Source organism: Orbicella faveolata, unplaced genomic scaffold (assembly GCF_042242905.1).
Source record: "Orbicella faveolata isolate gen_17 unplaced genomic scaffold, um_ofav_v1 contig_34, whole genome shotgun sequence".
Classification (NCBI taxonomy): Eukaryota; Metazoa; Cnidaria; class Anthozoa; order Scleractinia; family Merulinidae; genus Orbicella; species Orbicella faveolata.
In genome coordinates this window covers 26474506-26502418 of record NW_028301563.1, presented here as the reverse complement: position 1 = coordinate 26502418, position 27913 = coordinate 26474506, and the positions used below count along the sequence as shown (strand labels likewise).

The following is a 27913-nucleotide window of genomic DNA, read 5'->3' as shown; positions in this document are numbered from 1 at the left end:
TCGTATCCAAGAGCAATCATTGAGTCAAATGATCCTTTATTATTTTCATTATATAAAAAAGAGAGTTACATTAACTCTGTAACAAGTATGTCGGTGAATACTGTTTCCTTAGTGCCCTAACATATGCCGTTTAAACTATTGCCTTTAATTTCCCCGACACGGGTCATCTCAATACAGCCGATTTTGTATCTGTCTGTTAAAATTTATCCAAACAAATGAACACAACTTTTGTTGTCAATTAGCGAGGAACTAAGAAATGTACTATGCAATTCTTTCTAGAAAGCAAATGTTAATTCCTATACCACACTTTAACATCATATTAAACGATACTCCTAATTACAAACTCTTCTCCAAACTTTGATCATATAAACCGACCGACTAATGAAAACTGTTAAAGTCAAGCTAAAATCACGGTTATGTGGCGCTGATGTCACTAGCACCTCATTTACTTCGATCTCTTCTCGTGGTTGTTACATTACATGATGGACTGCAGACATCGTTCATCACGACAAACAATCAGCCACACCATATTTTTCAATATCGCCAGATTAACTGTCTTTATGTAGCAGCAAATTTCTAACTAAAACTAATCATGTTTTCGATGCTTATCACTTGTATTTAATATCTTGAGGTGCTATCATTTGAGTGTTTTGAAAGGACTGGTTTAAATTATTATAAATGAATCAATGGTAAAAATCACATTTCAGAGCCGGAAGTTAGTTAAAATGCCGCGGTCTATTTCATCTTCTTTCAAGTACTCTCGTAGAAGACTTCCACCTCGTCTGGTTGAAAGTTATAACTACCCGCCAGGAATGCTTTAGTGAATGAGGTATGGTAGCTGTGACCAGCTGGTGGACTGTAGCCATGTCCAAGATTTGAGTATGAATTTGTGTTGGACGAGGCGTATGTGGCAATGTGAATGTCGTGTCCACCTCCAAATGAAGGTCCATAGTTATAGTAACAGTATGTAGCACGTTGGTAAGAACTATGTGTTCCTGGCGGCTTGAATGTCACTGGTCCCCAGCCTGGTTTGTTTACCAGCGAGAAAATGAAAGCTGTCGAACTGTACAACCACTTATTACTGGAAGCTAATTGGTAAAAAAAGAAAAAAAAAAGATGTAAGAAAAACAGGAATGAATGACAAATCTATTTGTACCATTTATTTCTCTCCTGTGTCAGTCAACGAATCAGTGTGTAAACATTGTCATCTAGATAAAAAGCAAAGAAGATTTATGGCGGGGGGGGGGGGATTCCGGGGGGGCTGGTCCGTGAAGCGCAGAAAACGCCACCGCTAACTTAAACCGTTTAAAAGTTTATCAACATTTAACTATAGACTGCCAAAATGCACAGCTGCAAATGAATCTGACAAAAACCTATCTATTGCCTCTCTCATAACCATTCCTCAATTCTGAAATTTAATCATTATTGAAATTTAAAAAGTAACATTTAGTTTGTTCTAAACCATTTTGTGTCTTTTAGAAATTAAACGTGAACGTATTTATCCTGAATAGATTTCTGAATTTTTTTTTGTTTAGACCATCAGTTGAGAAATGGTTGCAGGTCGAGTTATAATATAATTGCGCTTTAAAAGAAAAAAAAAGAAGGAAATCATCGGAGGACTAATATCACTTACTCCATGAAGCGCTGGTATATCCACCAAAGATGTACTCTCCAACACGAATAATAGTAACAGATGGACCTCTATTGTCGCAAAGTGAATGGAAGGTGTTTGCAGACCAGCCGTCCAGCGACGCACGCCAACAGCGATTCCAGTGAGAAGATTTGCTTTGCATAACAGGTTTTAACCAGAGACTTAAAGTGCTCAAGTAATTATTATCATTCCCCAGTATGGCTGATTTTCTTAAGCCTAATGAGAGAAAATACAATTAAAAGTTACAATCGAACCGAGAGAATTTGAGATTGGATTGAATCTAGGTTAGGTCTGACTGTATATAGAGGGAAAAGCATTAAAAAAATCCACATCTGGTTGTTTAAAGGAAAAATATTCCTCCTGCACTAATTTCCATTGCAAGCTAGCCTTCTTCAACTTTAGCTCTAGTATGTCTTACAGTTAACAGTCCTAATCAAGCGTTTCATTTAAAACCGTGCCCGAAAGAAAATTTACTAAATTAATGCAGCAAAAGCACAAAAAATATTACCTGCATATATATAATAGCAGTCAAATCCGTCTCCTATGTATCCATGGTTGCAAGTGCACGTGTACGATCCGCGTTCATTGGTACAAGTGGCAAGTCGATGGCAGTGATTTATGTTCCTGCCACATTCATTCAAATCTGATGAATGAAAAAAGACAATTAACCCTGGAATTACATCTCTGAACAAACATATTCATACCCTCATCTTCCTACAACTAAAAATCTGTCTACATGCCCAAATGCGTGTTTTCCGACAATACGAAATAATTCACAGAAACAACCATTTCTTTGAGGGATAACAAAACATGAAATAACCTAAAGTTGATAACTGCGCATTTAAAAATATGACTCTACCACTGGGATAGCCCCATTCCCGATTTCAAGAGAATAAGGCTGATGAAAGTAGTTACAAAAATCGGCCACACAACGCAATAAGCTTAAGATTTTCCTTTTCTTAAAGTAACAGATACTTTAAAATTGGTTTTCGAAATAGGGAACATTTCCGGTGATTCTAACAGGCTCTAATGTAAATGAATCTACTACTATAGAATATTAACTCAATTGCTGCAATCTGATTAGATGAGCTATCAGCCTTTAGATAAATATAAAAACAATAACAAATACTTTTGCATTCCATGATTGGTTCTCAACTATATGATCCATTGGAGGACAGACGCATAGATGACGTCATTGTTAAAAACATTTTACGTCTGTCTTTTAAAATGGCGGAAAGTTTGAGAATTTAAATAATGATTACCGCAATGCAACTTATCTTTGCTCTTGTCGTCATTACTTTAGTAGCTCGTGCTGCACGCAACTTCAGCTATTGAGGTATAAAAGTAACAAGTTTTGGAGTGCGCTTCTAACAGCGCATTCTATAATCATTAGAACGGAACCTTCAAACTTTCAAATGGCTTTTAATCATGTTAAACAGTGATATTAACAGAACCTACCTTTCTTACAAGTATACTGATGACAATCGCTACACTTCACGTCATTCCATTCATAGCTATATTCCACACCAAGTGCGTGCACGCAATCTTCTTCTCTGAAGTTGTTTGGTTGATTCTTGGCCCAAGCTGTAAAGTTTCCAGTGCCGCGATCTGTCCAAATGAAGTCACCCTCTGTTGATCTGTCATTGAAGCCAAGCCAAGATTTTTGCCCATTGAGTCGATTCTGTATAAATACATTTTCTTCATTGTTGTTAACATCAACCAGGACTGAACTTTCTAGACGGCATTTTGACAATGCTGTGGTCCAGTTTGCGCATTTCGGACTCGTTAAGTAACAGTAGCCGTTGAAATAGCTCCACTCCGGATCACAGACATCTAGAAAAATATCAACTATTTATTTTCATATATATTTTTTTATTAACCCATGAAAGGCGGATAAAGAATAAAAGGGTAAATTTCCCCACCTCCACCTTTGTCTCCACCATATTTTCTCTGAGGGATCCCTGTCAGGTTATTTCACACGCCCCTTTACTTTCAAATTCCCAGGAGGGTTTAGAACTAGCCACACGATCCTGTGACGAGAATTTTGCTCACGTGCACAGCCGAAGCGGCTTTACATGGGTAATTACATGGTATTTGGCTCTAAACTAAAGAATCAACGCACATAATCTGCGGGAGAACATGCAGTCTGCGATATCTTAACATAACTAAAGTGAGATAACCCTGCAAATGAAGCCAGTAAAGGAGATTACGTCTACCCCTTAGTCCGCACTCAAGTCTATGCAATGCCGTATGCTTATTGTAAATTCAGTCCATTCAGGAAGTCTGTCACAGTGACATGATCTATGAGTTCTTTCCAGGCCTTTCCAACTTCAATGTCAGATATCTATATTCGATGAAAAGTCCATTATCTACCTGTAAAGACCGCATAGCTCACTGACACTGGGTCATATCGTGTTTCGTATAATTCCTTGACACAGGTTCTAAATCCAGTTGCATTCATGTTCTGCCGAGCAAACACACATCCATGTAAAGTTAACTTGGGTAGTAAAAGAGAGAGCGTGTATATTTTTCAAAGTGAAAAGTTACATGAAATTTTGGTCTAAGACATGGAAGTAGAATTCTTATTTTTATCCTTAAAAACTCATTTCAGCGTCATCCTTCCGATGAGCTCCCTTTTTTTAAGCGCTGCCCTACCAATAAGTGTATTGTGAAAGTGATATTCCAGACATTGACATTGATAGTTTCCATTAGGCGAGCTTATTAAAGAGTGCATATCAAGTATGTATAGTTTGCTTCTTTTTCTTCTGAACGTACTACTGAACATTATGACAAGCGGGTGTTGCTGTAGTTGCCAATTAACCTGTTATATCATATTCGAATGTGTATGCCCAGCCCCACGACCCCCCACCCTCAACCCCAAAAAAGAAAAAGAAACGCTGCAGGTCCTATAATTACTCTCTCTTAACCCTCTTAACAGCAGTTTTTTCCACAATCTAATTCCTCCCTAATATTTCTACATGTCCACTCTCTCCTCACGTCATTTGACATTCCCATAGCAACTGGGTTTGGAAATTTGAGTCACGGCAAATTGTGAACTTTTTACAGTTATTTGTCCTTTTTTTAATTTCCTTACCTTAGAGCAACGTACATGACAGATTTGTAGTACCCACTTATAGTTAACTATCATTTTCGGATAGTTCTTCATCAATTCACCTTATACGCTTGACTTTCTGAGGAAATAGTAAAATGCAATATGTCGCTTCCAAGATGACGGACTTAATGACTCCATGTGAGGTAATATGACGTCATCACTAACGTAAAATATGTCATCTTTAGAGAAGGCCAAAGGCCATCTATTGAACGCGAAATAACTAACTAGTGTGTTATAACAATCGACAAGCATTTGTAACGGATCCGGTTATAATCTGCAATCTGACAAAACAGTGTTAAACCTTGGAACAACGTTTACCTCGATCCATGTTGTTATGCCGTTATGAACTGGTGCCAAGTTTCCACTTGCTGTTGTGCTGTGATTGGCTGATATGAGAACCGATGGTGTTACGTTATAACTTCGTATAAAGTGGACAAACTGTAGAAAGGAGCAAAGAACTAAACATTTAAACTCGCTATACATTGTAAAAGATCCTATATAATTTTCGTTCCTCTCGATGGACATTCCTTTAAAGGTTTGAATTTGTCCAATGGGGGCTCAGTTGTAACGTTTTCATCACTAAGGTATGTTTTCTTTTATAACTAGACTTTTGGTTAGTTAGTCAACTAGTAGATTAGATAGTTCAGCTAGTTAGTTAGTCAGCCACTTAGTTAAGTTAGTCAGTTTTTATTTAAAGGTCTTAATGATTCCTAGTTTTACTTTCATTTTTACAGCTTAGCTATTTTATTTGTTAGTAATTTTTTATCACTGATGTAAATTTTTAATGTAAATTTTATTTTTAATAACATTTTTTACTGTAAAGCGCCATGAGCCATGGATATGGCGCTATACAAATCTATTATTATTATTATTATTATAAGTGCAGTTGTCTTCTTACCTCACAGTAAGCGTTGTTATTTTCATCTGTTGGTGGATTTGTATTCGGAAAGTTGACAGAACCATGTTCAGCGAACAATGGTTTGTGCAGTTTGGAAAACGCCAACCAGTTCTGAAGATATCAAAGTTAACAAATCATGACTAAAGTATTTTTTTCAATACCTACTTAAAGTAATAAACACTAATCCTCACAAATTGTGAACATAACATTTTCGCTGTTTTCTACTACTTTCTTAGGCCTACAGTTACGATAAGATTCCAGAACAGAACTTCTCAGCAAGGTGAACAATATCAGCTAGGATGTGCAAATCTTCGTTTCGTTTCTTTTTCATTAGGAAGCCTTTTGGACGACCGAGAAAGAAGAAAGGACCAAAGCTTTCCTAACCAATTTTTTATTTCATGAAGTTGTTAACCTCAACGGATTTTAGGAATAGAATATTCGATCGCTTACCACATTGATATCTTGATGTTTTCCATCAAAGTTTTGCAATTCTCGAAGGCAGACTTTAAATGAGTCCTTGGTTACGTCCTCTGTCCAGATCAGCGCGGCATCATACTCCTTACCAGTCCTTAAATGTTCGGATGCCACGAGCACTAGTGGCGCCCTCTTAAACCTGTCCTGCATTAGAAAATGGAGAAATGAATGACGAAATACCTGGTGAGTGTAATCGATCAAAGCGACTTTAAATACGTTGTATAATTTGGAAATTTAAGCTCACCTGATTTTACTTTGTGAATTGTCTATAAGAAAACCGGTTACCTGTTTTATACGAACAATGATGTTTTAAATTTTCAAAAGGCATTAAAAAAACAACAAAACTAAAAACAAACGAGAAGTTAGCTTGCAATGAAGTGCTTTCGTATACAAAATAACTTGCGCAGACTTCAAGAACATGGTGCTTCAACCTACATGACCGCAGCAGGAGTTTTTCACATTTGGGCTTTGTAGACTTACCTTTGGAAAATTCACATCCGCGCAATTTGTTCCAGACCACCATTTCTGCATCTTGATCATTCCCGTCAGTCCTTCTCGTGGTGCTCCTTGATACGCAATCCAATCCAAAGTCGCAAGTGGGTTGAAGTTGTTTCCATTCCTCCCAGATTGCATGGCGCAGACTGTGAAATTGTGAACATTGACATTCTCCGTCCATGATGTAATTGCATGGTGAACTGTCACGGAGTCATTCAAGTTCATGTGATTCAGAGTTATTTGGACATGAACTTGCTTATCCGGATAAAACCTGTATGGTGGGAATACCACTGTCTTGCAGCTTGAATCAGACCATTTGGGAACACGAAGAAGTTCTTCACGGCCATGCACGATGGGAAAACCTGTTAATTCATTAAGAAATAGAATATTACCCAAAACTTGTAAAGAAAGCCCGCCACAATCCTATCATATGCTGTGGAAACTTTGGCTGAACGGAGCGTCGCAGCTAACTGCAATTATCAATATTTATGTGACATTTTTGTGTGACTGTGTAACCCTTGACTTGTGGATTGTTCAAGGAGAGGCCTTGGTTGCTGAAAGGACAGAGTTTGGTGAAATGTACTTGCGAAGTAGGGCAGCCCAGCAGTCATCACTTTTCGTTACATTAATCACTCAGACAACATTCGTCACAGTTCCACTACAGTATTTTAAGAATTGCACGTGAAAGAGGCCATACCCAATCACTAGCCGTGCTCATTTTGAGGTAAAAGATTCAGAAGTCCGGCAGTTTCCAGTTTCTGCTAACCAGTTTTAAAGGCCTATCCAGTGGGTTTACTTTGACAAGAAACAGATAAGGTTTCACAGTCTAACAACTGTTGCTAAGGGGTCCTTCACTTACCCTCACAGCTCCCTGGGTGATAAACAGTATTGTTGTCCAGTCCTCTGCAGTAGCTCAACTCGTACAGACATTTGTTGTCGTATGTTGTTCCGTTACTGGTACACACTGGATCTTGATAGGAAGGGCAGTTTTCGTAACACACACACCGAGCTTCATGGGCACTAAACGTTTTACAAACTCCAAATGATGGACAATACACGTTAAGGCACGGATTGAGATCTGAAAATGCATTAGACATTTAAATCTGATAAACAAATCTGTATCCTTTTGCATGCTCCAGAAGGCTCGTTATTCCCACTTCCATATATACCAACCTCCAATCACAACATAGCTGACTGACAGAGGGTCGTGTTTACTTCCTGATCCTGTCAGATCTTGGACGCAGATTCTTATGGATGTCAGCCCAACTTCCTATAGACAAATAAAAACATAGCATTAAAGTTACAGGTGACATCGAAGATTGACAATATAAAATTTCATCTCCATTTACACCAGATAATCATCGTTTACTCGTGCTGTCATTCGTTAGCTTAGGATTTCACTCAATCGGTACTATCTAAGTTAGAAGTAAAAGGAAGTATTTTACCTCTACCCAGGCTGCAATAATGTTGTTTTCTGGTGGAACAAGGCTGTTCACCTGTCGGTCGTAGTAATGACGAACAGACACAAGGACGGCTGGAGACGCATAAAACGTGGTGTTATACTGAACTTCCTGATAACACAGAAAAATAAATCTTCAGGCAAAGTTTAACTAACTACCCAATGAACAAACAAGTATACAGCATTTGTATTTTCCAGTTCACAGAAAAACTTACAAAAAGGTTACTAATTAATATCAACTCTTTTCACATTTAGCTTACGATATTTTTTTATCATCCTTCTAGTCCCACTAGGAGAGTACAAAGAGACCCTAAAATCCGAGTTCTGGTCTTTTCATTTCTCCCTCAAGTAACCTAATATTTTTGATAAGTTTCCAATACTCTTACTTGACAAAAGCCGTAGTTGTCCTCAGCTGTCGGAGCCTTTTTGTTTGGAAAAATAGCATCTCCTGACAGGGTAAAATTAAACTCTGAACCATTGCCAATGAATGCAAACCAGTCCTGAAAAGAAGAAAAGTGAAGTGCTGTTATTGAGCGAAGGACACTATTTACCAGATAATAGCAAATTTCCAAGTCTATTTCTGAAGTTTTTCACGACGTGACTAACACATAATATGTTGCCATCGAATCATATCAAATGTTATCTAAAGGAAAACCATTAACTGTATTATGTTTCTTATCCTATTAATTTTTCTCTTCTTTGTCATTTAAAAATCTTTTAAAGTATATCATTAGGGGAAGAGGAGGAATTCGACCATGTAGTCCTAGTTGTGGAAGATTTCAAAAAAGCCCTGTCTTGATAGGGTTACATTATTTAGCTAAAAAGAGGAGCTTGAAGTGCTTGCCGTCATGTCAATCTATTCACGTTACTCTGTGGCGTAGTGTATCGTTTCTTTGGTACCGAATGGGTCTTACCAAAAGTTTGAGTGTACCTTAATTTAAGCCTAAATTCTGTTTCAGTGCGAGTTTGGATTTTATGATAATCTTCTTCCAAATTTCTCTTCTTCTTCTTTTTTTCCTCATGTTTTGAACCATTTTCGAAGCGCCTTCGTTTTTAAAGAAACAATATAAATAATACAGCAACAACAACATTAAGCTCAAAGATGGCGGCCTAAGATGCCGGATATTTTGAAAAAGGTGACGTTTTTGGCGTAGTGGAAAGTCTTCGGATTCCTTACACACCATATAAGGTTGATTATAAATAGCGAAGACAGTGTTACTTACAACAATCGTGTCTTGATGTTTCCCGTCGAATGGTAAGAATTCCCGGATGCAAACCTCGAAGCTTCCAGAATTCACGTTCTCCAACCAAACATACATGGCGTCGTTAGACTTTGTATCACGAGTGTACTTTGCTGAGACAAACACAGAAGGTCTTCCACCAAAACTCTGAAATGTTTTTTTTTAAAGTTAGTGTATAAAATCCGACACCCTGGTCTTATAACTTATAACGGGGTCACAACTGGTCAATAACAGGTGAAGCTCCGGGTTGTATCGAACTTGAGAGTACACCCTAACTCACTCGGCTAATCGCAAATCGATGATTTATTCCTTTACGCTTCTGTCGTTGTACAACTCTTTTCGAAACTCGAGTTCTTTCAATTATTTCTATTAAAAGCTCACCGAATATAGTTCTCAATCTGTCAACTAGGCCATTCACTTCCGGTCACAAAACGCCTTACAATTTCCGGTCCAGTTGCCCCCAAAATTGTTCTTCATTATTTGTTTATTCTCTATCTCCTCTATTTAGAGCGCTAAGTCTAGTCAAGTTCAAATTCAGGATCAGCAACCAGCCTGATTTTCCCTCTCGCATAGTCAGCTCCCCTTCTCTTTGGAACACTCCTGATGGGATCTTGGCTTGCACTCTCGATCACCTCGGCCGGTTACTTGCTGTAACTTTCTATTTCGAGGGGACTCACACGCTGAAGTGGACGTTCAATCCTGTTTCCGCTGTGTAGCAAAAAAGCAAGGTGTTCTTGCGTTCTTTAGAAGTCTGTGCCTGTAGCTTGGGATCTTCCTCTTCATTGGTCTCAGTATCTGCTACCACGTGAGCATCCCCCCCCCCCCCCATCACTCTCGACGTATGTTAGGGGCTGGTTTTTGAGATTCTTATCACTGATTGTTGAGATTTATCTTATCACTGGTCTATCCTTCAGGTAAACTGGGCAGAATCTCTAAATTCTTCCAGTGCATTTGAGGAGATTCGTCTTCTTTTCTTCAACTAAATTCCACCCGGGTCTTTCCATGTCATCAGGTATTCCTATTTGTACTCTTTCCACAAAAATGCCGTTTAACTTCCACAAGTTCTTCGGTACCCAATGGATCCGACGTTTTCTTTATCTTTTTTGACTTGGCCAGGATCTTGGTTTGGAATCTGCGAGAGCAGCACGTCCCACTCATCAGTCTCTTGGACTGCAATAGTCCCTTTTCCTTGTTCCTTGGTCTCCGTTTGAAAGTCGCAATATTGTTCAGTATGTACTTTCTCTTCAGACCTTGGCGTGCATTAAGCGCTTGGCTGGGGTGACCAGTCTTCCTTCGTTAGTAACTACCGTGGTCTCTCATACCACTCATTCTCCACCAATTTTTGGGGATGTACCTCTACTTTTCAGATCAGCGAGGTTTTGTTAGTTAGCGCAATATCTCAGTTGAATTTTGACTTCCTCTGTTACTGGAGCCATTTTTGGCACTCTGTTTTCAACAAACACCTTCAAGAGCTTTCCGGATTTAAGGTTCAAAATAAGGCTGCAAAGCTGTTCATCCCCGCTGTGGCGCTTTCCACTGGCCATCGCTTCAGAGCGTTGTTGAATGTTTTGAGCACGTTTGCCGCCATTTGACCACTGATCAACTCTTATCTTGCTATAGTAATGCCTCGCTAGAAGATCCTTCATATTCGATGTCAAGAGGTCCTTGACCACACCTGAACTGTATTCTACGACTAATATGGAGGCAGCGCAGCAGGCCAGATTGCTTCATCGGCGAATACGTTGTGGTGTACTGTTTCGACCTTTGTCATGACCATTATAATGCTCCTGGGTATGGTCGCACGCTTCAACTATATTGTTAACTTGGTTCATTCTTTTCTTAGGGATCCGGAGTCTCCGCGTTCCAACCTTTCTTCTCGTCACACGCCTCTCTGTATATCTGCTATCCCTCCACAGTAGTCGGCGATAATATGCCAAGATCCCGTATATTCTGCCTAAATGGCTCAAAATAGTTTGCTTGGTTACCGATTCTTCTTTAACCAATCGTCGCATGATAAGTTCTGACATGTCCTGTTGTTTATCCCAGCTAATTAAGTCCAGATATCCTGCTTGCATTGATCATCCTGACACCCTCTGGCACTGGAAGATTGAAATCTCATTTGTGTGCTGGAAACCACTCTTCCTCCAATATCTGGGTAGCTTCTGATTTGAACCTATCCATTTCTTCTATTCTTTGACCAGTCTTTACTAGGTTATCCTCATAGGTGTTGACGCGTAACGTTTGAACTGTTTGACTGACCTCTTCTGGCTGTTGAATGTAGTGATAATGTAAGGTGGCTTGTAGAATGAATGGGCTTGCCTCTGCTCCAAAAGCTACCAGTGTGAACCGAAAGAGTTCTTCTTGTTCATATACCTTGAGATCGAATAGGCCGCGGAATGCGTCACTGTCTTCCTCTTTTATCCCAGTTTGTAGAAACGTCGGATGTAAACGTTTTTCTCTGTAAAAGCAGTCATTGAAAGTGTAGTGAGGTTTGGCTCTTGCATCGAACACTATCTTGACTTTTGCGGAAGCTGCATCTTCTCTGATCAGTGGCTTGTGTGGCATATAGAACAAATGGTTATCTGTAGGACGATCAGCAGCCTTCTCAATGACTCCTCTTTCTTACTGGATGTCTACAATCTTCCCATACTCTTCTTTAGCTTCTTGTTTTGCCCTAACCGCTTCCCCACTCGTTGTGGGCACTCTCTGCTTTGGATCTCGTTGGTCTCCGCTAAATTCCGTCCTGGAATCCAGGGAATGTTGACTTCCTAGCTACCTTCCATCTGCTTTTGTAGAAATGTTCTCAACAAACTCGGTGTGTACGTCCAGCTGCAAGCTCTCTCCCAATCTTCTACTGCTAACACGTCCAAACTGTACAACCGATCGTAATCAATCGTTTTGCTGGTCATCAGGCATCTGGGTCATGGTTACCGCCGAGAATGACCATAACAAAGGTCGTCCCATCAACTATCGGCTCCCCAGGCTTCTCTGTAAAAACATCTTCCGTCTTGATTCGACAGTAGGTACTACCTCCTAGGATCGCATGGGTTGTCTAGCTATCTCCCCATTTTTCTTATAGAATCGCTTGTCCCTTGTGTGTTCGCAGTTCCATTTCAGGGTGCTTAGGTCTGGTCTCCGGATGGTCGTGGAGTCTGCCGTTTTTGCTCCAGTAAATTTGATCAGCTTTCCCGCCTGTCCATTTCCCAAATCTATGGTTAGTTCATAAATAGGAAGGGATCATTTTTATGACTGTGACTTACTCAAAGTAACTATTTGCAGGGTTTCGTTGCGTACTGGGCTCAACATAAGCCTTTTGATTGCTTTCAGTGAGATGAAGTTCCTTCCAGATCCTATGTCAAGGTGAGCCTATAGCGATGTCCTATTTATCTTAACGGGGATTATAGGTGGGAGTGTCTTCTCGCGCGCCGGCGTGTATCCGGTGAGTAGAGGCTAGGATCACCATTTCTTTCACAACTGCTTGTGTGATCTCTCCCTTTGCATTTGAAACAGCCACGACTTCGACAACAATTTCCATTGTGTCCCACCTTTCTGCTGCAATTATAGCGCAGTCGATTATCCGCTAGAAACTTCCTTCTGATCTCCAATGCCTTGTACGGTTCACAACGGTCTCCCCAGTGCCTATGTTTGCAGTAGAGGTAAGTTTACTTTGATCTGTGTGCGATGTGTCATTTCCTTTTCCAGTGTATCAGCGTCTCTTCTTCCTCTGGCTAAGCTAGATACTATCCTAGGTTATGAACTGACTTACAGATTGTAATTTGAATTGAAGTAAACGATATATCATAAGTATAACGCGAATGTTATAGTTTGTGACTGAACTTTTAGTAAAGTTGAAGCTTAATTGTTATTATTCAATAACAACAAACTAAAGAAAACAGATTTAGATCAAAGATCCTCTTGACGTTCGATTAAAAATAAACTGTGATGGTCCATGCCAAAAAGCATCAAATTCGCCATGGGGTGAACCCAAACTTGACAAACATAATATGAAGCAAAACAACTTAACAGTGAGGTTATCGACCTCATCACACAATCTTCAATCAAATACTTTCCCTGAATGATGATAGGTTTAGTTCGTACGCGTCGCCATTCTGGTTGACAAAACACGGGAAACGTAGTGAGGTATTGAAGGGTGTTTATTTGTTGATAATTTTAGATCTATCGTTATGAGTAACATTTTTATTTCATTTTTCTTCACTTTGGTAATATAATTGGGAAGGTATTCAAAGAAAAAACCACGATCTGACTGATCTTGATGTAGAGAATATTCGCGGACTGATGTCTTAATCCTATTCGTCATCAGACGTTCAATCTAGAAAACACTTCACAGTTATGTGTAATAACTGACCTATATCAGACATTGACGACATTGCTGAAAGATGAACATGACAAGTAGCAAAACACAACTGACCTCGAGTAAAAACCTCTGAATCCAACAGAGAGGAAACTTGCTCGAAATTCTTGCTCTCTAATAGTGCCAACTTCGGTCTTTTGGGGAAATTTTTGTAGACCTTTTAGTATTTTAACAAACAACGGCGCAGCTGAGTTAATTGTGGCCAAAGTGAGATGTAAAAAAACAAATGTCCAGCCTAGTCTGAAGACAATATAGACATACTCATAGATAATTTTAAGAGGTTTGTCAACGGAATCAATTTCGAAGGTATCTACAAAATCTGTGAGTGATAAGTGTTGTAATAATCAAAATATCCCCATTTTGATGGCTCTTGTAGTGAAAGTCACTGAAAACACACTTGACATGCAGTAATAATAACATAAAACCATTTAAGAATCTAATGTTAGACTTTTATGTCAGACAGCGTCATGTCAAACACGTGTTATCGTTCAAGTTTTGAAGCTATTTGTTACCCAGCTGCACAGAGATGCCCCACTGGGGGCAATTAGGATTGCGCCACTGGGAGCAATAAGGATTGATGATGATGATGATGATGATGATGATGATGATGATGATGTAGAAAGGTGTCTGCTGGTTTTTTTCAATTGTTGTTGTTGTTACTGGCTTGAAAAATAAAAATGACTTAACATAATAGACAACTCCAAATTTTTAGCTTTGTAACAAAATCAGCTTGGATTTTTTATCGTTGTTGAGCCGAAGATATTTACTTTTCAGTTAGAAAAAGCTGTTGAAAATTTGGTATATTTCATCGTTAAGAAAATTATAACTTCGCACCGTTTGAGGTAAAATATATGAATTAGACTAAAATTAACATGCAAAAATATTATCAGCCAGTTGGGGAATGCTAACATCCGCGAATTCGAATGTAAGGGTATGGTGATTGCATGTACGATCTGACCTGTGAGAAAGATATTTTCTCGCATCTGGTTTCTGTTGTCCAATATCCATTGAAACTAACACTTCCATGTGTAACATCGGGTCGATCTTGAAAGGCCAGCCAGTTGATAACTCCACTGTCATTTGATGGAATTCCCGACTCGCGGACACACACCTCGAACCCACTTGTAGTGACAGAATGAACCCACAAAGCTGAAGGCGAGTGAACATTTGAAAACTGCTCGCCATGACTCAATGTAACGTGAACGTGAACCTGGAAGTTAATTTAAAGGTAACATAAAATCAAATAAACATACAATGTAAAAACAATTGGTAATGACGTTACTTGTGATTTGTAAACAGTCAGTGGCAGATACTGAACTGCTAGTGAGATTTTCAATCGCCATCAGAAAGGAAATCCTTACTTTCAAAATTCGAAAAATAAAATAATTAAAGATGAAAAAAAAAAAACAAAGGAAGGGATTTTATTCACCCTTAAACCCCTTCACCGTATACTAAAGATATAAACTGCACTTGCAATATCGTTGAGGAAGCAATTTGCCAATGCAGAGCCAGTTCTTTGTCTCTGGGGTCAGGTCTCGCGTCGAATACCTTGGAGGTTTAAATCACGTGGGGTGACCTTGGGCACGTACCTTTCCTGAGCCACTGAAAGCAACAGGAAATGCAATGTTTGTACAAGATCTTAATCTGCAGTCTTGAGGAAGAGAACATCCACTGTTGCAACTCCAGTCTGGTAACGTCTGTGATATGTTGAGCTTTCCAGTTTGTATCGAGTTTCCTACAAAGTAGAAATGAAACGAAGATAACTAGAAACTTGGGGAGGGGACAAAATGCGACGGTTATCTTAACGAGCTCGGCGTTCCCAACAAGGCTTAAGCTGCTTTTCTGACCTTGAGTGCAATAATATTTTCCTTTAGAGAACAATCTGTGAGAAAGCGCGTGCTAAGAGCTCTACTTCTATAACTCAAAACATAACTAGCTCGAGGTATTTACGTAGTGATGGTGAGAGCAAAGAAAATTTGCAATTTGATATCGAACACACGGCAGATTTTTCTTTCTTTTCTTCGCAGTGTTTCCTAAAGAAAACTGGGACTGCCATTATTTAAATAATGTGTAACAAACGCGGTGGTCAGTTTTGACACTATGCCGAGTGTTTGCTTTTCTTTCTTGTGTTTAAAGAAAATAAACTTGAAGCTGGCGTGGAGTTGTCACAACATTGCTTTTGTTCCCGATCTTAATCACGTCTTGTTTTCTATCGACCAAAATAGCAACGTTGAAACAAGACAATTTGAACACACCAACAGGAAATTGGCTGTATATGAACCAAAGTACGTAAGATTTTTCAACCAGGAATTGATGATTTCCTTTGCCATTGTAGAGCAATTTTCGTTAAATTCAGAAATGGAATGAGGAAAGCATTTCAAAGGTAAATGCCTACTAGGCTATAAAGGGGGGGCGTGTGCTTAGTGAATTCACTTTGTTGCAAGATGAAAAGGTATTCAGCTCTTGAAGTGCTCTTATCATTTTATTTTTCCATTATATAGTTTTGGGGAATTTTTAGCACAAACATGCTGCGAGATGCTCTAAAAAGTTTTTAAGCAATGTCGAATTTGTTTTTTAATGCATTTTGAACAAAGTAGAACCGCGGTAGTCACGTGATATAAATGAATGATACCAATATCTACCAAAACGCCAATTGTGACTCGGCAAAATTTTTGATCACCAATGCGTGTTGCAAATTAAGTCACTTCGTTTCTGTCTGTTTGAGGTATGATCAACTATGGTAATTTCCAAAAAAGGACGTACTATAATTGCCTAAAATAATGAGATCCAATGACATAAAGTTCTACCTTGCTTTGCAATGAGTATATTTTTAATCCAAAATCATAAAATACGTCAAGAAATATAGAAAAACTAAGAAAAAAAAAAGTGAAAACCAAATGACGTCTTCATTAATGATGACAGCGGAATCATTTTCCCTAATGCTTTTCATGTGAGATGTGGCGGAACATGCGAAACATTTATTGAAATAGTTAATGATCTCTTGATATGATTTTGAAACGACAAGCTATTACTATAGGATGCTAGGATAGAAAAGACTAGAATTTGTGTGTTTTATTTTTCGGAAAGAACACAGCATTGTAAGAGACATCGCACAAATGGTACGAATGTTAGGTCTTTAGACTGGGCTAACTCAAACATAATTGAAAAATGCCTACCCTGTAACGAACTGAAGCAATCTTTTAGTCTCTCTTTTAGGCAGTCTACGGAAGTATCATGTTAAACGGGCCTATTCCTGATAATATTTAGACGAGGACGTTGGAAATTCCGAGCATCTATACATTTATGCAATAATGAAAGCAATGGAAATATTAACAATATATATTTATACAAACTTCTGGTCATTCAAAATTTCCGAACCACTAGCACATACAATGGTTATTACAGGCTTACCTTTCACTGGAAGAAAGAGATTTCCAACTTCGAACATCAAAACCAGCAAAGCTGGCATCGAAGGCACAACATTTATCTTGCCCATCTTTTCTGCTGTATCATTGTCTTGAATACGGGTAGTTGCCAAGGACGGCCAGGCTCTTGTACTAGTACAACTGAATTCTGATTGGCTAAAGGTGATATCCACGTCAGCAACCGTATCGTGTTTACCACAAGACAATAGGACGTGATGCAGGTGATGTTTTTAAAGAGACACACGTTCGAACTTGTTACAGAACAGAGTCTTAAGAGATATGAGTTTTCTGCCGTGGTGGTCGGAAGCTCTAAAAGCTCAAAATATCCGTTTACTTTGGAAAGGAGATTTGTTTATTTTTCTACTGTAGAAACAGTGACAAAGAGATTATGTAAGGTGGCTCAAAACAGTTGTCGTTTTTTTTTTTTTTTTTGAGACTTATAGAACTAGGTACGATTTTTCAGGCTTGGAACTGTACTGTTTTGAATGGCTGTGCTATTTTTTTAAGGTAACTCTCCAGGGTGCCTTTTATTATGTTCAAGTCATAAATTAAGGTTGCACTGTCCTGCTGCATAGCTACAAACGTGACCCACTTTTTACCATCAATTGCATCTATCTTAAAAACTAAGCCTGGGAACCCATTTTTTTAATACAAATCTTCTTTATTACATACAGAGGAAGAAATAGACAAAATTACAAAAAAAGAATATGTGGAGTGGTTTTTCTTAAATTAAGAAATATGAAAATTTCCAAGTTGGAGAAATTCTACTTCACAGTGTTTTTGTTGTTGTTGTTGTTGTTGTTGTTGTTTGAGCCACCTTAACTGTTGCGGTAAGAGCGAAGGTCTTCTGTAGTTGTAGTCATACATGTAGGGTTCCCTCGAGTAATATAAATATCTGAGTTTATAGCGGACCAACAATCATTACCACGGCCATATTTATCAACCGATAACTAATAAGGGGGCCGCTGTAATTGGCTAAGCTGTAGCGGCTCCCCTGGCAGTTTTGTTTTGTTTTGCTGTCTGTTTTTTGTTTTTTTGTTTTTTTGTTTTGTTTTGTTTTTTTTTCTTTTGCTTCCTCTTCTTTTTCTTTTTCTTTATGTGTAATAGTAGGCCGAAGCTTAATAAATAAATAAATAAATAAATAAATAATAAAACAAACCTGTAACGACAAGCTCCTTGTATGTTTTGTCAATATTTTATTTTTCCCCACGTATCTGTGAATCATTATCGATTGTATAATAGATGATTCACCTAAATTTCGTGAAAAGTTCTCGAATAATTGATGAATCTGGCTCCCGTAGAACTAAAATTTACGTCCCGTTCACACTGCCCCGGAGAAATATAAAAGCGCGACTTTCTCTTTACGATTGGGCCTATGGTCCACATTAATCCGTCACGCGACTGAAAAAGCTTTTGGAAAACGCTCCTTAAACGGGAGGAATTTTTAAAAACGCCGACTTTGCGTTTTGGTGTGGACGGAAAACATTTTGAAAGCGAAGACTTTTGAAAACGATGACATTATTTTTCTCCAGTGTAGTGTTGGAAGAAAACATTTGGTGCGTTTTCAGAATGAAAACGCGTTTCAAAATTTTTCGCTCGTAGTGTGGACGGGACATTAAGGATGTTGAGTTCTTTTTTCATGAATCCAATCTTGTCCCCTGGAGCCTTCTGTTACTCTCAGCCGACACGGCCTTGGAGAGAACATGATGTGATTGGCTATTTTTAAGAAGAATTGATATTTTCGCTAATTGACTTTGATTATTCTTCCAGAAGGTATCTAATGCTGGAATTACTGCTTGAATTACTGCTTGAATTTCAGTTCGATTAAAGCATCTACAAACTTAATTAACTTATTTTAACAATGGGTTCAAATCAAGAGACAATAAAGGTTAAGAGAGTTATTCCCTCGCATAGGACTTAGTTCCCATCAAGCTATTTTTAGATCAAGCCCAGTTTAACAAATCCCAGCAGGCCCTAAACATAGCCATAAATGTTACGCGCATTTTGCTTATGTGGACAACAAAAACGGATTTTCACGTATTTCACACAGCGTGGCAACATTATCCACTTAAGTACTGGGTACCCTATTTTAAAATACCTCCAGAGGGTTTACATTAATTGGCGAAATTCCTTAAAGAGGGATTAACTTTCTAACCTTTAGCCTGTGTTGCTTAAAATAGATGTCGCTACGGTCTTAGAACAGCATGTTAAGCCTGTTTTCACAAAATGCAAGTCTTCATTGCATCCGAGATTAAAACTGCATCTTGAATAACGTTATTTAGTCAGTTTTTTGGCTTATGTTTATGGAATGTTTTACCGTCAATCCTATACAAAGTTGGCTAGTAACAACAATGGCCTCCCGAGTCTCTCTAACAATGTACGCGTTAGACGAAAATCGTATCAGTTGTCAAGTTTAGGCTTCGAAGCTGAACCGTGATTGATCCTCAGCTCCAAGAAATCTAATTACTTCCACAGTATCGTGAGTTACAAAAAGGTAGCTTCTTCAGCCTGTATACGTAAAAGGGCCCACAATTTCTCACATTTATCTCAACGTCTCTATGACAGCAAATGCCAAATCCATGAAAACAAACTTTTCTCAAAACGACGCCCTCGTCAACTGTCGGAAGACTTCCTTTCATCCATCCCGTTAAGTCTGTATGGCATTTGTGAGTGGGGACACAGCTGGAAGCCATCACAGTTCCAGCCTGGCCATAGAAACGGTACCAGTCTTCTGTTAGATCGTTGTCGCATTTCCTGCCATAGATGTTGTAATAATTCCGGTGTCGATCGTAATCGCTGAGAAACTTGTACTGAGAACATTCGGGTATAACTAAGAATAAGCCAGAAAAAAAGAAGAAGAAACTAAGAAGATTGACGTTTAAAAGATAAGTAAATATAGAAAGGCATAGCATTACATGGCAATAGCTTACGCTTGCCTCCCAATGTAATACTTCATAAAACAAAAAACACGGATACTGTTGAATCTTGTCATAATTCAGATCCTTTAATAATATCGTTTTCCAGTGTTAGAGCTGTCTTATATACCTGAATTGATACGGCGTTGAGCAAGGTATACGTAAGGATTTGCATCGGGTCAAATCTGGGTTCTAGCCTAATAGTGCAATAGTCTCCGCTTTCCGCCGTAGCAGCAAGCCACTAGATGTATTTCTATTCTCCTCTAGATGGTACGGCCGTCCATGGGAAGTACCGATCCCACTCTAAAGATATCTTAGCGGAGCGATGCACTATAAACCGAATAACCACAGCAAGAACTTAAATCCGAACCACTCGACCCAATGTCCCAAGCTTTATTAATAAAGTGTCTGTGCTTGCAAACTTTCATACAACTTAAAAAAAATTATTTGGTGTAGTCAACTCCAAACTTTGCCGATTCAGTGATTTCGCGTTTTTTGTTTTGCAGAAAACGACTTGTAACGCAACAGGTGTAACGCACGCGCAGAGCCTTACTACTGTTCACCCAATATAGTCTTTTTGTTTGCGTAAACACTCCTTGGTCTACAGAGGAGTGCAGGATTTGGGGCAAAAATAGAATAGACGATTAGATCGTTTCAAAACCTAAGTAAAAAGTACCATTGCATCGCCCAATGACACCAACTTAAGTGTTCCGCGCCAAATTACCAACCTGTTTCACATTGAAACCCACCAAATCCAGTTGGACAATCACACTTGAATCCGTTGGCGAGGTCACTGCACTTTCCTCCATTGCGACAAGGGTTACTCGCACACTCGTTTATATCTAAGAAAGCAAAGAATGAGAAGTGTATGACCTCTTCTTACTGAGTAATATTTATTATTCAATGTAATTCCCCAATATTTGTACCAAATGTCAGCCATATAATTTATTTTAAACTCGCACCGAAGATGGCTCATTGAATGACAATTCAAACATGTTTGCTTCTTTGCGCTGTGTCGTGCTGTATCTTAATCGAAAAGTCGTTGTTCTCCCCTATTATTAATCTGTTTATTAGTTACCTATCTCACACCATAGCCCAGTGAATCCATCGTTGCAAAGGCAGCGATAACCTTGGGGTGAAAATCCTGACAGACATGTACCACGATTCCTACAGGGCATGGAACTGCAGAAGTTCTAGTAAATAGTAAGTATAAAAAAGTTAAGCAAGCAAGTGATTATATGAAAGACCACATGTTTGAATTAACTGCGAAAAAGATGTAAAGACAACAAAAATCTTACACAACTTAAGCAACTTTGACGATAAAGCCAGGGATTCGAACAGTGTTAAAAAAAAATAGCACTCAACCTCAGATCCACGGTAGATGAAATTCGATGTCGTTTTAAGGTCAGAAGGGTGTTCAGTATGTGTAGCGTTATTTAATTCACAGACGTCTTCACCCGAAGCACGTTTTCCAAAGTTGTATGAGACGCATGTGTTCTCTAAATAACAATGAACTCGACAAGAATGCTCCGAATCTAGCGCTATCCTTTTAATGATGTGCTTTTGCAGAGCTGCACCTTCCACTGGGCTTGAAAATCGAAGCATTCGGCAGTCGTCTGTAGCGGAATATATAAACAAAGATAAGATCAGTGACTATTAAATAAGTATAAGACATTTGCTGGCGAACTAATGGGAAAAAAAGATCGAGGCCTCGTCCACACTGCGACGGAAAAACGTAAAAATGCAGTTTTATTTCTGCAGCTAGGCCTACCGTCCACTCTAATCCGTCACGAAAACGGAGCCTTTCGAAAATGTTCTTCAAACCGGACGAATTTTGTAAACGCCGGCTTTGCGTTTTAGTGGAGACGCAAAACATTTTTTTTTTTTTAATGGAGCTTTTCGAGGACGATGAAGTAACGATCATAATGTGATGAACTCGATGAAAGATTCAAGTGTTGTACTTCTAATCAATTTAAAAAAGAACTAACTTCGCATTGCATTAGTCTCTATTAGTCTTTACTGATATTTTGATGGTTTATATCTATTTATTTTGTTTTGTTTTGTATATTTACTCTTGTACCAAGTTTATGATATATATGTGTACCAATGTATTTGTTGTGCCTCTTTCCTGACTCTCACATTTTTAATTATTATAATTACGGTCACCCAACTAGTTTAGCTTTTTAGTTATTTGGGGTGTCCCGCTACTGTATGTACTGTACTGTTTATTTATTTATTTATAATTATGATCTTGTAAATTCTTTTAGTTGTTTACAGTAATAGAAAAAATAAACTGTTAACTGTTAACTCTAACCCTCGAGGGTGCACACAAGCGTTTCTGCTGTCAGTGATTGCTGCGTTTTCAAATCAGTCCCCGGCGTATTGTAGAAAGAAAACATTTTGATGCGTGTTCACAGTCAAAGCCAGCGCCGTTTTCAAATTTCATCGGCGTAATGTGGACGGGACCTTGTACTTAAATATTCTTACAGTTGGTTCACTTTAAGATAGTAATTCTTTGAAATCTCGTTTGAACATGCACTCATCCAATAATATTTGTACCATTGTGGCAATGACGTATTACGCATTCTCCGCACGCTATTTTGAATTAAGATGTAAGCAATATTCAAAGGTCTTAGGTATAATGGATTTTTGGCAACTGTCTTATAAATAGAATGCAACGCGTCTAAATCGCGATTATATTTAGGCTATGTGGTTGATGATTTAAAGAAAAAGATAAATATCAATTAGCCTAAAAAACTTAAGAGACACATAGTGATGCATAAAATAATTGTTGAAAAAAAAAACACATTGAGGAAGTGGAACTATATTGCTAAAGTTGTTTTCTTTGTTTTGTTTAACTAAGTCTGCAACGATGTAAATAGTGTTCATGTTTTGTCTTGTAGTCTTAAAGTGCACCTAACCCCCCAGTTTTTTTTTTTTTTTTTTTCGCTAAAACGAATTCACTAGTTGTTTGAAGCATTTGGCCAAAAAAGTTTTTGAATTTGGTTGAATCCTTGATTTTCTATGCCCTTTCAAAGTCGCGCCTGAAGTGTTACACGACCGCGTTTCAGGGAGTCTGGGGCGGCGGTTGCTGATGACGTCTACCCAGGAACCAAACACAATGGCGCCTCAGTCAGCTCTCTCTATTTGCTCGAGAAAATGGTAAACAAAACTGATCGTTCCAATATATTTTGGGACTAAAACGTCCAAAAGTTTTGTTTCAGAATCATTTCTTTTTCGTCACTGGAGTCAGAGTTCGGTTTCGATTCAGAAGACACCGAAATAAACTTCGATCGAGCACGTTCGACAACTGTGAACTCACTGCTTGGAACTTTGAGAACTATTTGCAATATTTCAAGCGACGAAGGGAAAGACTTCTTTACGGACGAGCTGCTTGTATATTAGGAATGGAAAGCTAGATACGAACTGGAGGAGCAGGCAAACGAAAAGCAGGAAAGAAAACTCAAGGACTGCTTTGGATGATAATTTCGTCGCCTAAACACAAGACTCCCACACGTGTTTATAACCCGTTTACATTTGTCCTTAGCGAGAATGCATTTTGTCAAGGTATGATTGTTTTATTAAATCCAGTTTGTGTTTCACTTTCTGGAATGCTTCATGTTTATAAGAGTGACGTAAGTGTTGCAGTTTTCGAGACTTGATGACCTTCAAAACACTGGCTTCGATCGAGTGAAAATCGTAGAATTGTTTGGACCTGTGTTTTGAAGCTACGGGAAGCAAGGCGGAAGGAAACATTTCATACAATTACCGATTTCACATTGCCACACGTTTTAAGTCGTAACTCCAAATAACCGGTGTAATTTTTTTTTTTTCAAAGTTTGCAGTGAAATTCGTCGGATAAGCGAAAAGGATGTGTTCCCTAAGCGGTCCGCAGATAATGTTACGCGGTCGTATTTTCGACACTAATGTATAGAATGTTTGTCGCACTGCTGATTTCCAAACCTTCGAAAAACTCTGTGAGTGTAACAGTTTTGTTGTTATGTAATTCTAAAGGATTAATTTTCGACTTTTATCTAGATCGAAAGAAAAATAAGTGCTGGCTGGCAGCGTACAGTTGCGACCTATTTACACATCAGTATATTTGGTCGTAACGCTTGTTGATTGATCACACAACTTGCCTTTATAAATAGTGCGGGACTGGGAGATATAGGTTGTCGGTAATATTTCTACAAATTGCTGGTTGGCTTTAAGCAGAAAATTTAGAAAATAGCGTTTGAAAGTCTGCGGAACAAATTCCAGTGAGAGTTCTTCAATGGTTCTCACAGATTCAGTTCGCTTGTTTCGGTTCGACAAAATCAACCATCGTTTATGTCTTTATTGTACCATTGATCGATCATCGCCTGTAAATTGTACAGTATATCTTTTTTAGATCTGGGATATTGCTACAACAGCCGATAGCACTTCTGGAAGGCATTTCTGCGCACTTTTCGAATGTGTATGACACTGTCCTGAAGGAAATGAGAGGACGTGAGATATTCGACCTTCCTAGGTAGACGTCACAACAGCCGCTGGACCCATTCTCCTCAAACTCGGTCGTGAAACAAAATGGCGGTGTTTTGGGGCTATTTTCGAGATTTCGTCGGGGCACAGAAAATCGAGGATTTAACCAAATCCAAAAATTTTTTCGCAGAAGTATTTCAAATAACATGTAGATTCGTTTTGGTGGGAAAAAAAAATTGGGGGGTTGAGTGCACTTTAACTATTACATTGTATTGTAAGTAAGTAGTGTGCTGTAATATTACCATTATCCTCTGTTTATTTTGTTTATTCATTTTTTCTTCCTATGTATATTGTGTTTGTAAATATATATATATTTCTAAACTTTTATTTATCGAAAAGTAAGACATAATTAGTCATGTTTCGTCCGTCCGGTGCTACTTTTTTCTTTTCTATCAAACAGTTGGATGATAAACACGACGCGGCTCGTAAGACTCATTTTATTCGAAATGTCTACGGGCACAAAACAAACACTTCAGTCGCGGAAACATGTTTATTAGCACATTGTTCAAGAGATTTGCAATTTAGACACCGAAAATTAAAATTTCCGGAGCTCGTGCTGTTTTTAGTAGTTAGAGAAGCTTTCCCTACTTCGATCTTGTAGATAGTCTAAAAGAAAGACGACTCCTTAAGCGCTGATTAAAAAGCTAGTGAAAGTATAATTTCTATTTGTGAAATGAGATAATTTCCGAAAAGAGGGCCAAAATGGTATTATTCTGCAGTTAAAAAAATGCCTCACAGAGCGTCAAAAATTTAACAAATATTCCTCATTCGTTATTTGATTAAGACTCACCTTCACAGAAGACCAAATGAGTTGCAAGAAAGACAAAACATAGAATTAATTGCTCCATAGAGACATGTACACGATCCAAGTATCGAAGAAAAAAGTTGGGCGTTTAAGCAGTGATTAACGATTCACGAGAAGGAAAATTTCTTTTCTAATAAAAAGTATGCGTGTGGAATATTTGAAAATAGACCTTTCCACGCAGTCACCTGCGCTGTCAAACTAATGATATCACATCTTTGTCTGTTATTTCATTTATATTAGCTATTTATATTAGCCGTAGGATTAACAATCGACTTTTCAGCATATTGCGAAAATGTGTAGCATTGCTTTCAGTTGCATTTAGCATAAAAATTCTATTTTACAAATTAACATTGACAATCCGAGATATCAGCAGAAATTCGTGTGCTCGTAGAACCAAGAAAGGTTAGTAATCGGAATTTATCTGACGTCTACCTGTTTTAAAATCAAACAGGATCCAATACCAGTGGGAAATTGACAATAATCTTTATGTCAACCGTGGAAATCAGACACGATAATATTTAAATCTAGATTTAATTCCTTTCACGACAAGCAGAAGCACGTTTTAGGGTTGGAATGTTAACTCCTCTTCCCAAACAAAGATTTCAGTACTTTTTTATAACCACTGGGTTCGAAGGCCTTTGTTTGCCCTGGGAAACTTTTCTCGTGATCGCCAAGGAAAGTGAGAATTTGTCACAAAATTTGTCAAAGTCGAGAAAGATTGATGTTTTAATTTAATAAATTTTGTGAGTAAAGGTGACCGAATTTATTTATTGTCCTTAGGTTTTTCTTGTATTATTTACTTATTGACTGAGTGGGAGCGCCGGCGAGAAAATATTTAGCTCGAAGTCAGGAAGTACGAACCGAACATAGCCAGGTCCGTCCGTGCGTCCTGACCGAGAGCCAAATATTTTTGTCCAGCCATATCTTACTCAGTCAATCTTATCCTTTGACAGTTTTGTTTTTGTGTTTTGGTTTAATATTTCTCTCGAACGGAACAGAGACCCGCTCATGGCAGCATTTGCTTCGCCTCGCATTTACGAACAGCCACTAATTTCAGATCATTTCACGCTATGATCATTTGTAAGCCTGTTTGTAAGTTGGTCAGTAAAAGAAAAAGGAAAAAAAACCGACCCGAATTCGTTTGATTAAATGCCGAGGCATTGCGCTAATTGCTCCATTACGTCGATAGTACAGTCCTAATCACGTGTCACGTGACCGAATCGTAATTTCCGGTATGGCTTTCAATGACAAGTATAAAATTTCCTATTTATTCTTCTGGTCTCAAAGCATTTCGAAATGTCGTTGACTAGAATTCATTGTTATTAGTTTGAACAATACCGTACATTTACTTTCTTTTGAATATATCTGTTTCTCGGGATATTATTAGTCGAATTTGTTTTGCAACTAGCTTGACTTTTTTTCGTAGCCGAAGAGAAACTGTAGTAGAAACATGATGTTTCTACATGTTGTTTGAAATCACTGGTGATTCTTACATTTTGATTGGCTCTCAGCAGAGCGATTTATTCCCTGATTGTACTAATTTTTGCTCTAAAGGGCATCTTTCTCTGTTTTGCATACAGCATAACACGTAAAAGAGTTTCAGGTTCTGCTTTATAACAAACCGGCTAACAGATCAATAAACTATTGATTATGACCAAAATCCTGTATTTAGGTGATGAAATTGTGAAGTAGTTTTAGAAGAAGAATTTTTATCGGAAGAAACAAAAGATTATTCTCTTGGAAGTAGTCTCTTTGCCCTCCAGTCAGGCTCCAGTGGTTTTCCATACAAATCCTTGTTATTTTTCAAGTTTTCAAACTACCATAAAATCTCTGCCTTTCGGTTTAAGAGCCTAATATTGCACTCTTCTTTTTATGTCCAATTTGCATACATTAGTAATTTATATGCTAGTGTTTATACGCCAAGGTTTTAAAGTTTCTGGAGCCGTGAACGGTCCCTCTCAGCTGTCCGTATTGTAAAATTTGGACTGCTCTGGGAATCAATCAGGGTCCCTCTTGTCATAGCGGACCAGTTCAGCATATAAGAAACATTTGTTTTACTCAAGCCTTCTACCAGGAAATTGGCACACAACAGGCGATTTTTACAGAGGGGAGAGTTTCAAGGTTAAAGTGTTACGATACGTAATCAGGTCACTTGCCATGTCTAAGTGCTGACTTTCCTAATGCGTGCTCGATTGAAATGCTAGAAAACACGTCGACTATGTCAAAATTAATTGACGTTTGTGTCCAGATGGCCCAGTCCATGCCCAACGACGTTGCAGTGATAAATAGCTCTCTTGAAATGCAGTAAGTTGGTAATTTATGTTCATGACTCATATTCATAAAAAGATACATGTGCTTTATATAAACCAATACCGAGTGTTCTGTCGTCAGATTGCAAGATAAAATTAATGTTGTTTTAATCTCCCTGCTGTGCATTTCATGCTCTTAAACAAGAGCCCTTTAATATTTTCCCCAATTTTCACGTAGAGGAATTTGTCGTGAAACTCATTTCAGTCCATGAATTGCAGCTTGTTCACTTTATAGT

At 38.3% G+C, this 27913-nt stretch overlaps 3 protein-coding genes across 3 annotated transcripts; all 3 read right to left on the bottom strand.

Annotated features, from left to right (window-relative positions):
• Positions 1-5: 5 nt before the first annotated feature.
• LOC110055416 (uncharacterized) lies at positions 6-17316 on the bottom strand. The gene is made up of 17 exons (XM_089271859.1): positions 17114-17316; positions 15292-15437; positions 14661-14912; positions 9313-9477; positions 8476-8589; positions 8076-8201; positions 7804-7900; positions 7490-7708; positions 6616-6992; positions 6112-6279; positions 5662-5772; positions 5082-5201; positions 4025-4115; positions 3110-3484; positions 2160-2294; positions 1634-1867; positions 6-1088 (listed from the first exon to the last, which is right to left on the bottom strand). The coding sequence occupies exons 1-17, from the start codon at positions 17196-17198 to the stop codon at positions 751-753; spliced, it is 3153 nt and encodes a 1050-aa protein (XP_089127985.1). The 5' UTR covers positions 17199-17316; the 3' UTR covers positions 6-750.
• LOC149105496 (uncharacterized) lies at positions 10158-14611 on the bottom strand. Its single transcript, XM_089271872.1, has one exon. The coding sequence runs from the start codon at positions 11893-11895 to the stop codon at positions 11446-11448; it is 450 nt and encodes a 149-aa protein (XP_089127998.1). The 5' UTR covers positions 11896-14611; the 3' UTR covers positions 10158-11445.
• A 987-nt stretch (positions 17317-18303) lies between the features above and the next one.
• LOC110055393 (uncharacterized) lies at positions 18304-25546 on the bottom strand. Its single transcript, XM_020761781.2, has 5 exons — positions 25354-25546; positions 21408-21658; positions 21121-21235; positions 20771-20884; positions 18304-19957 (listed from the first exon to the last, which is right to left on the bottom strand). The coding sequence occupies exons 1-5, from the start codon at positions 25409-25411 to the stop codon at positions 19587-19589; spliced, it is 909 nt and encodes a 302-aa protein (XP_020617440.2). The 5' UTR covers positions 25412-25546; the 3' UTR covers positions 18304-19586.
• Positions 25547-27913: the final 2367 nt, after the last annotated feature.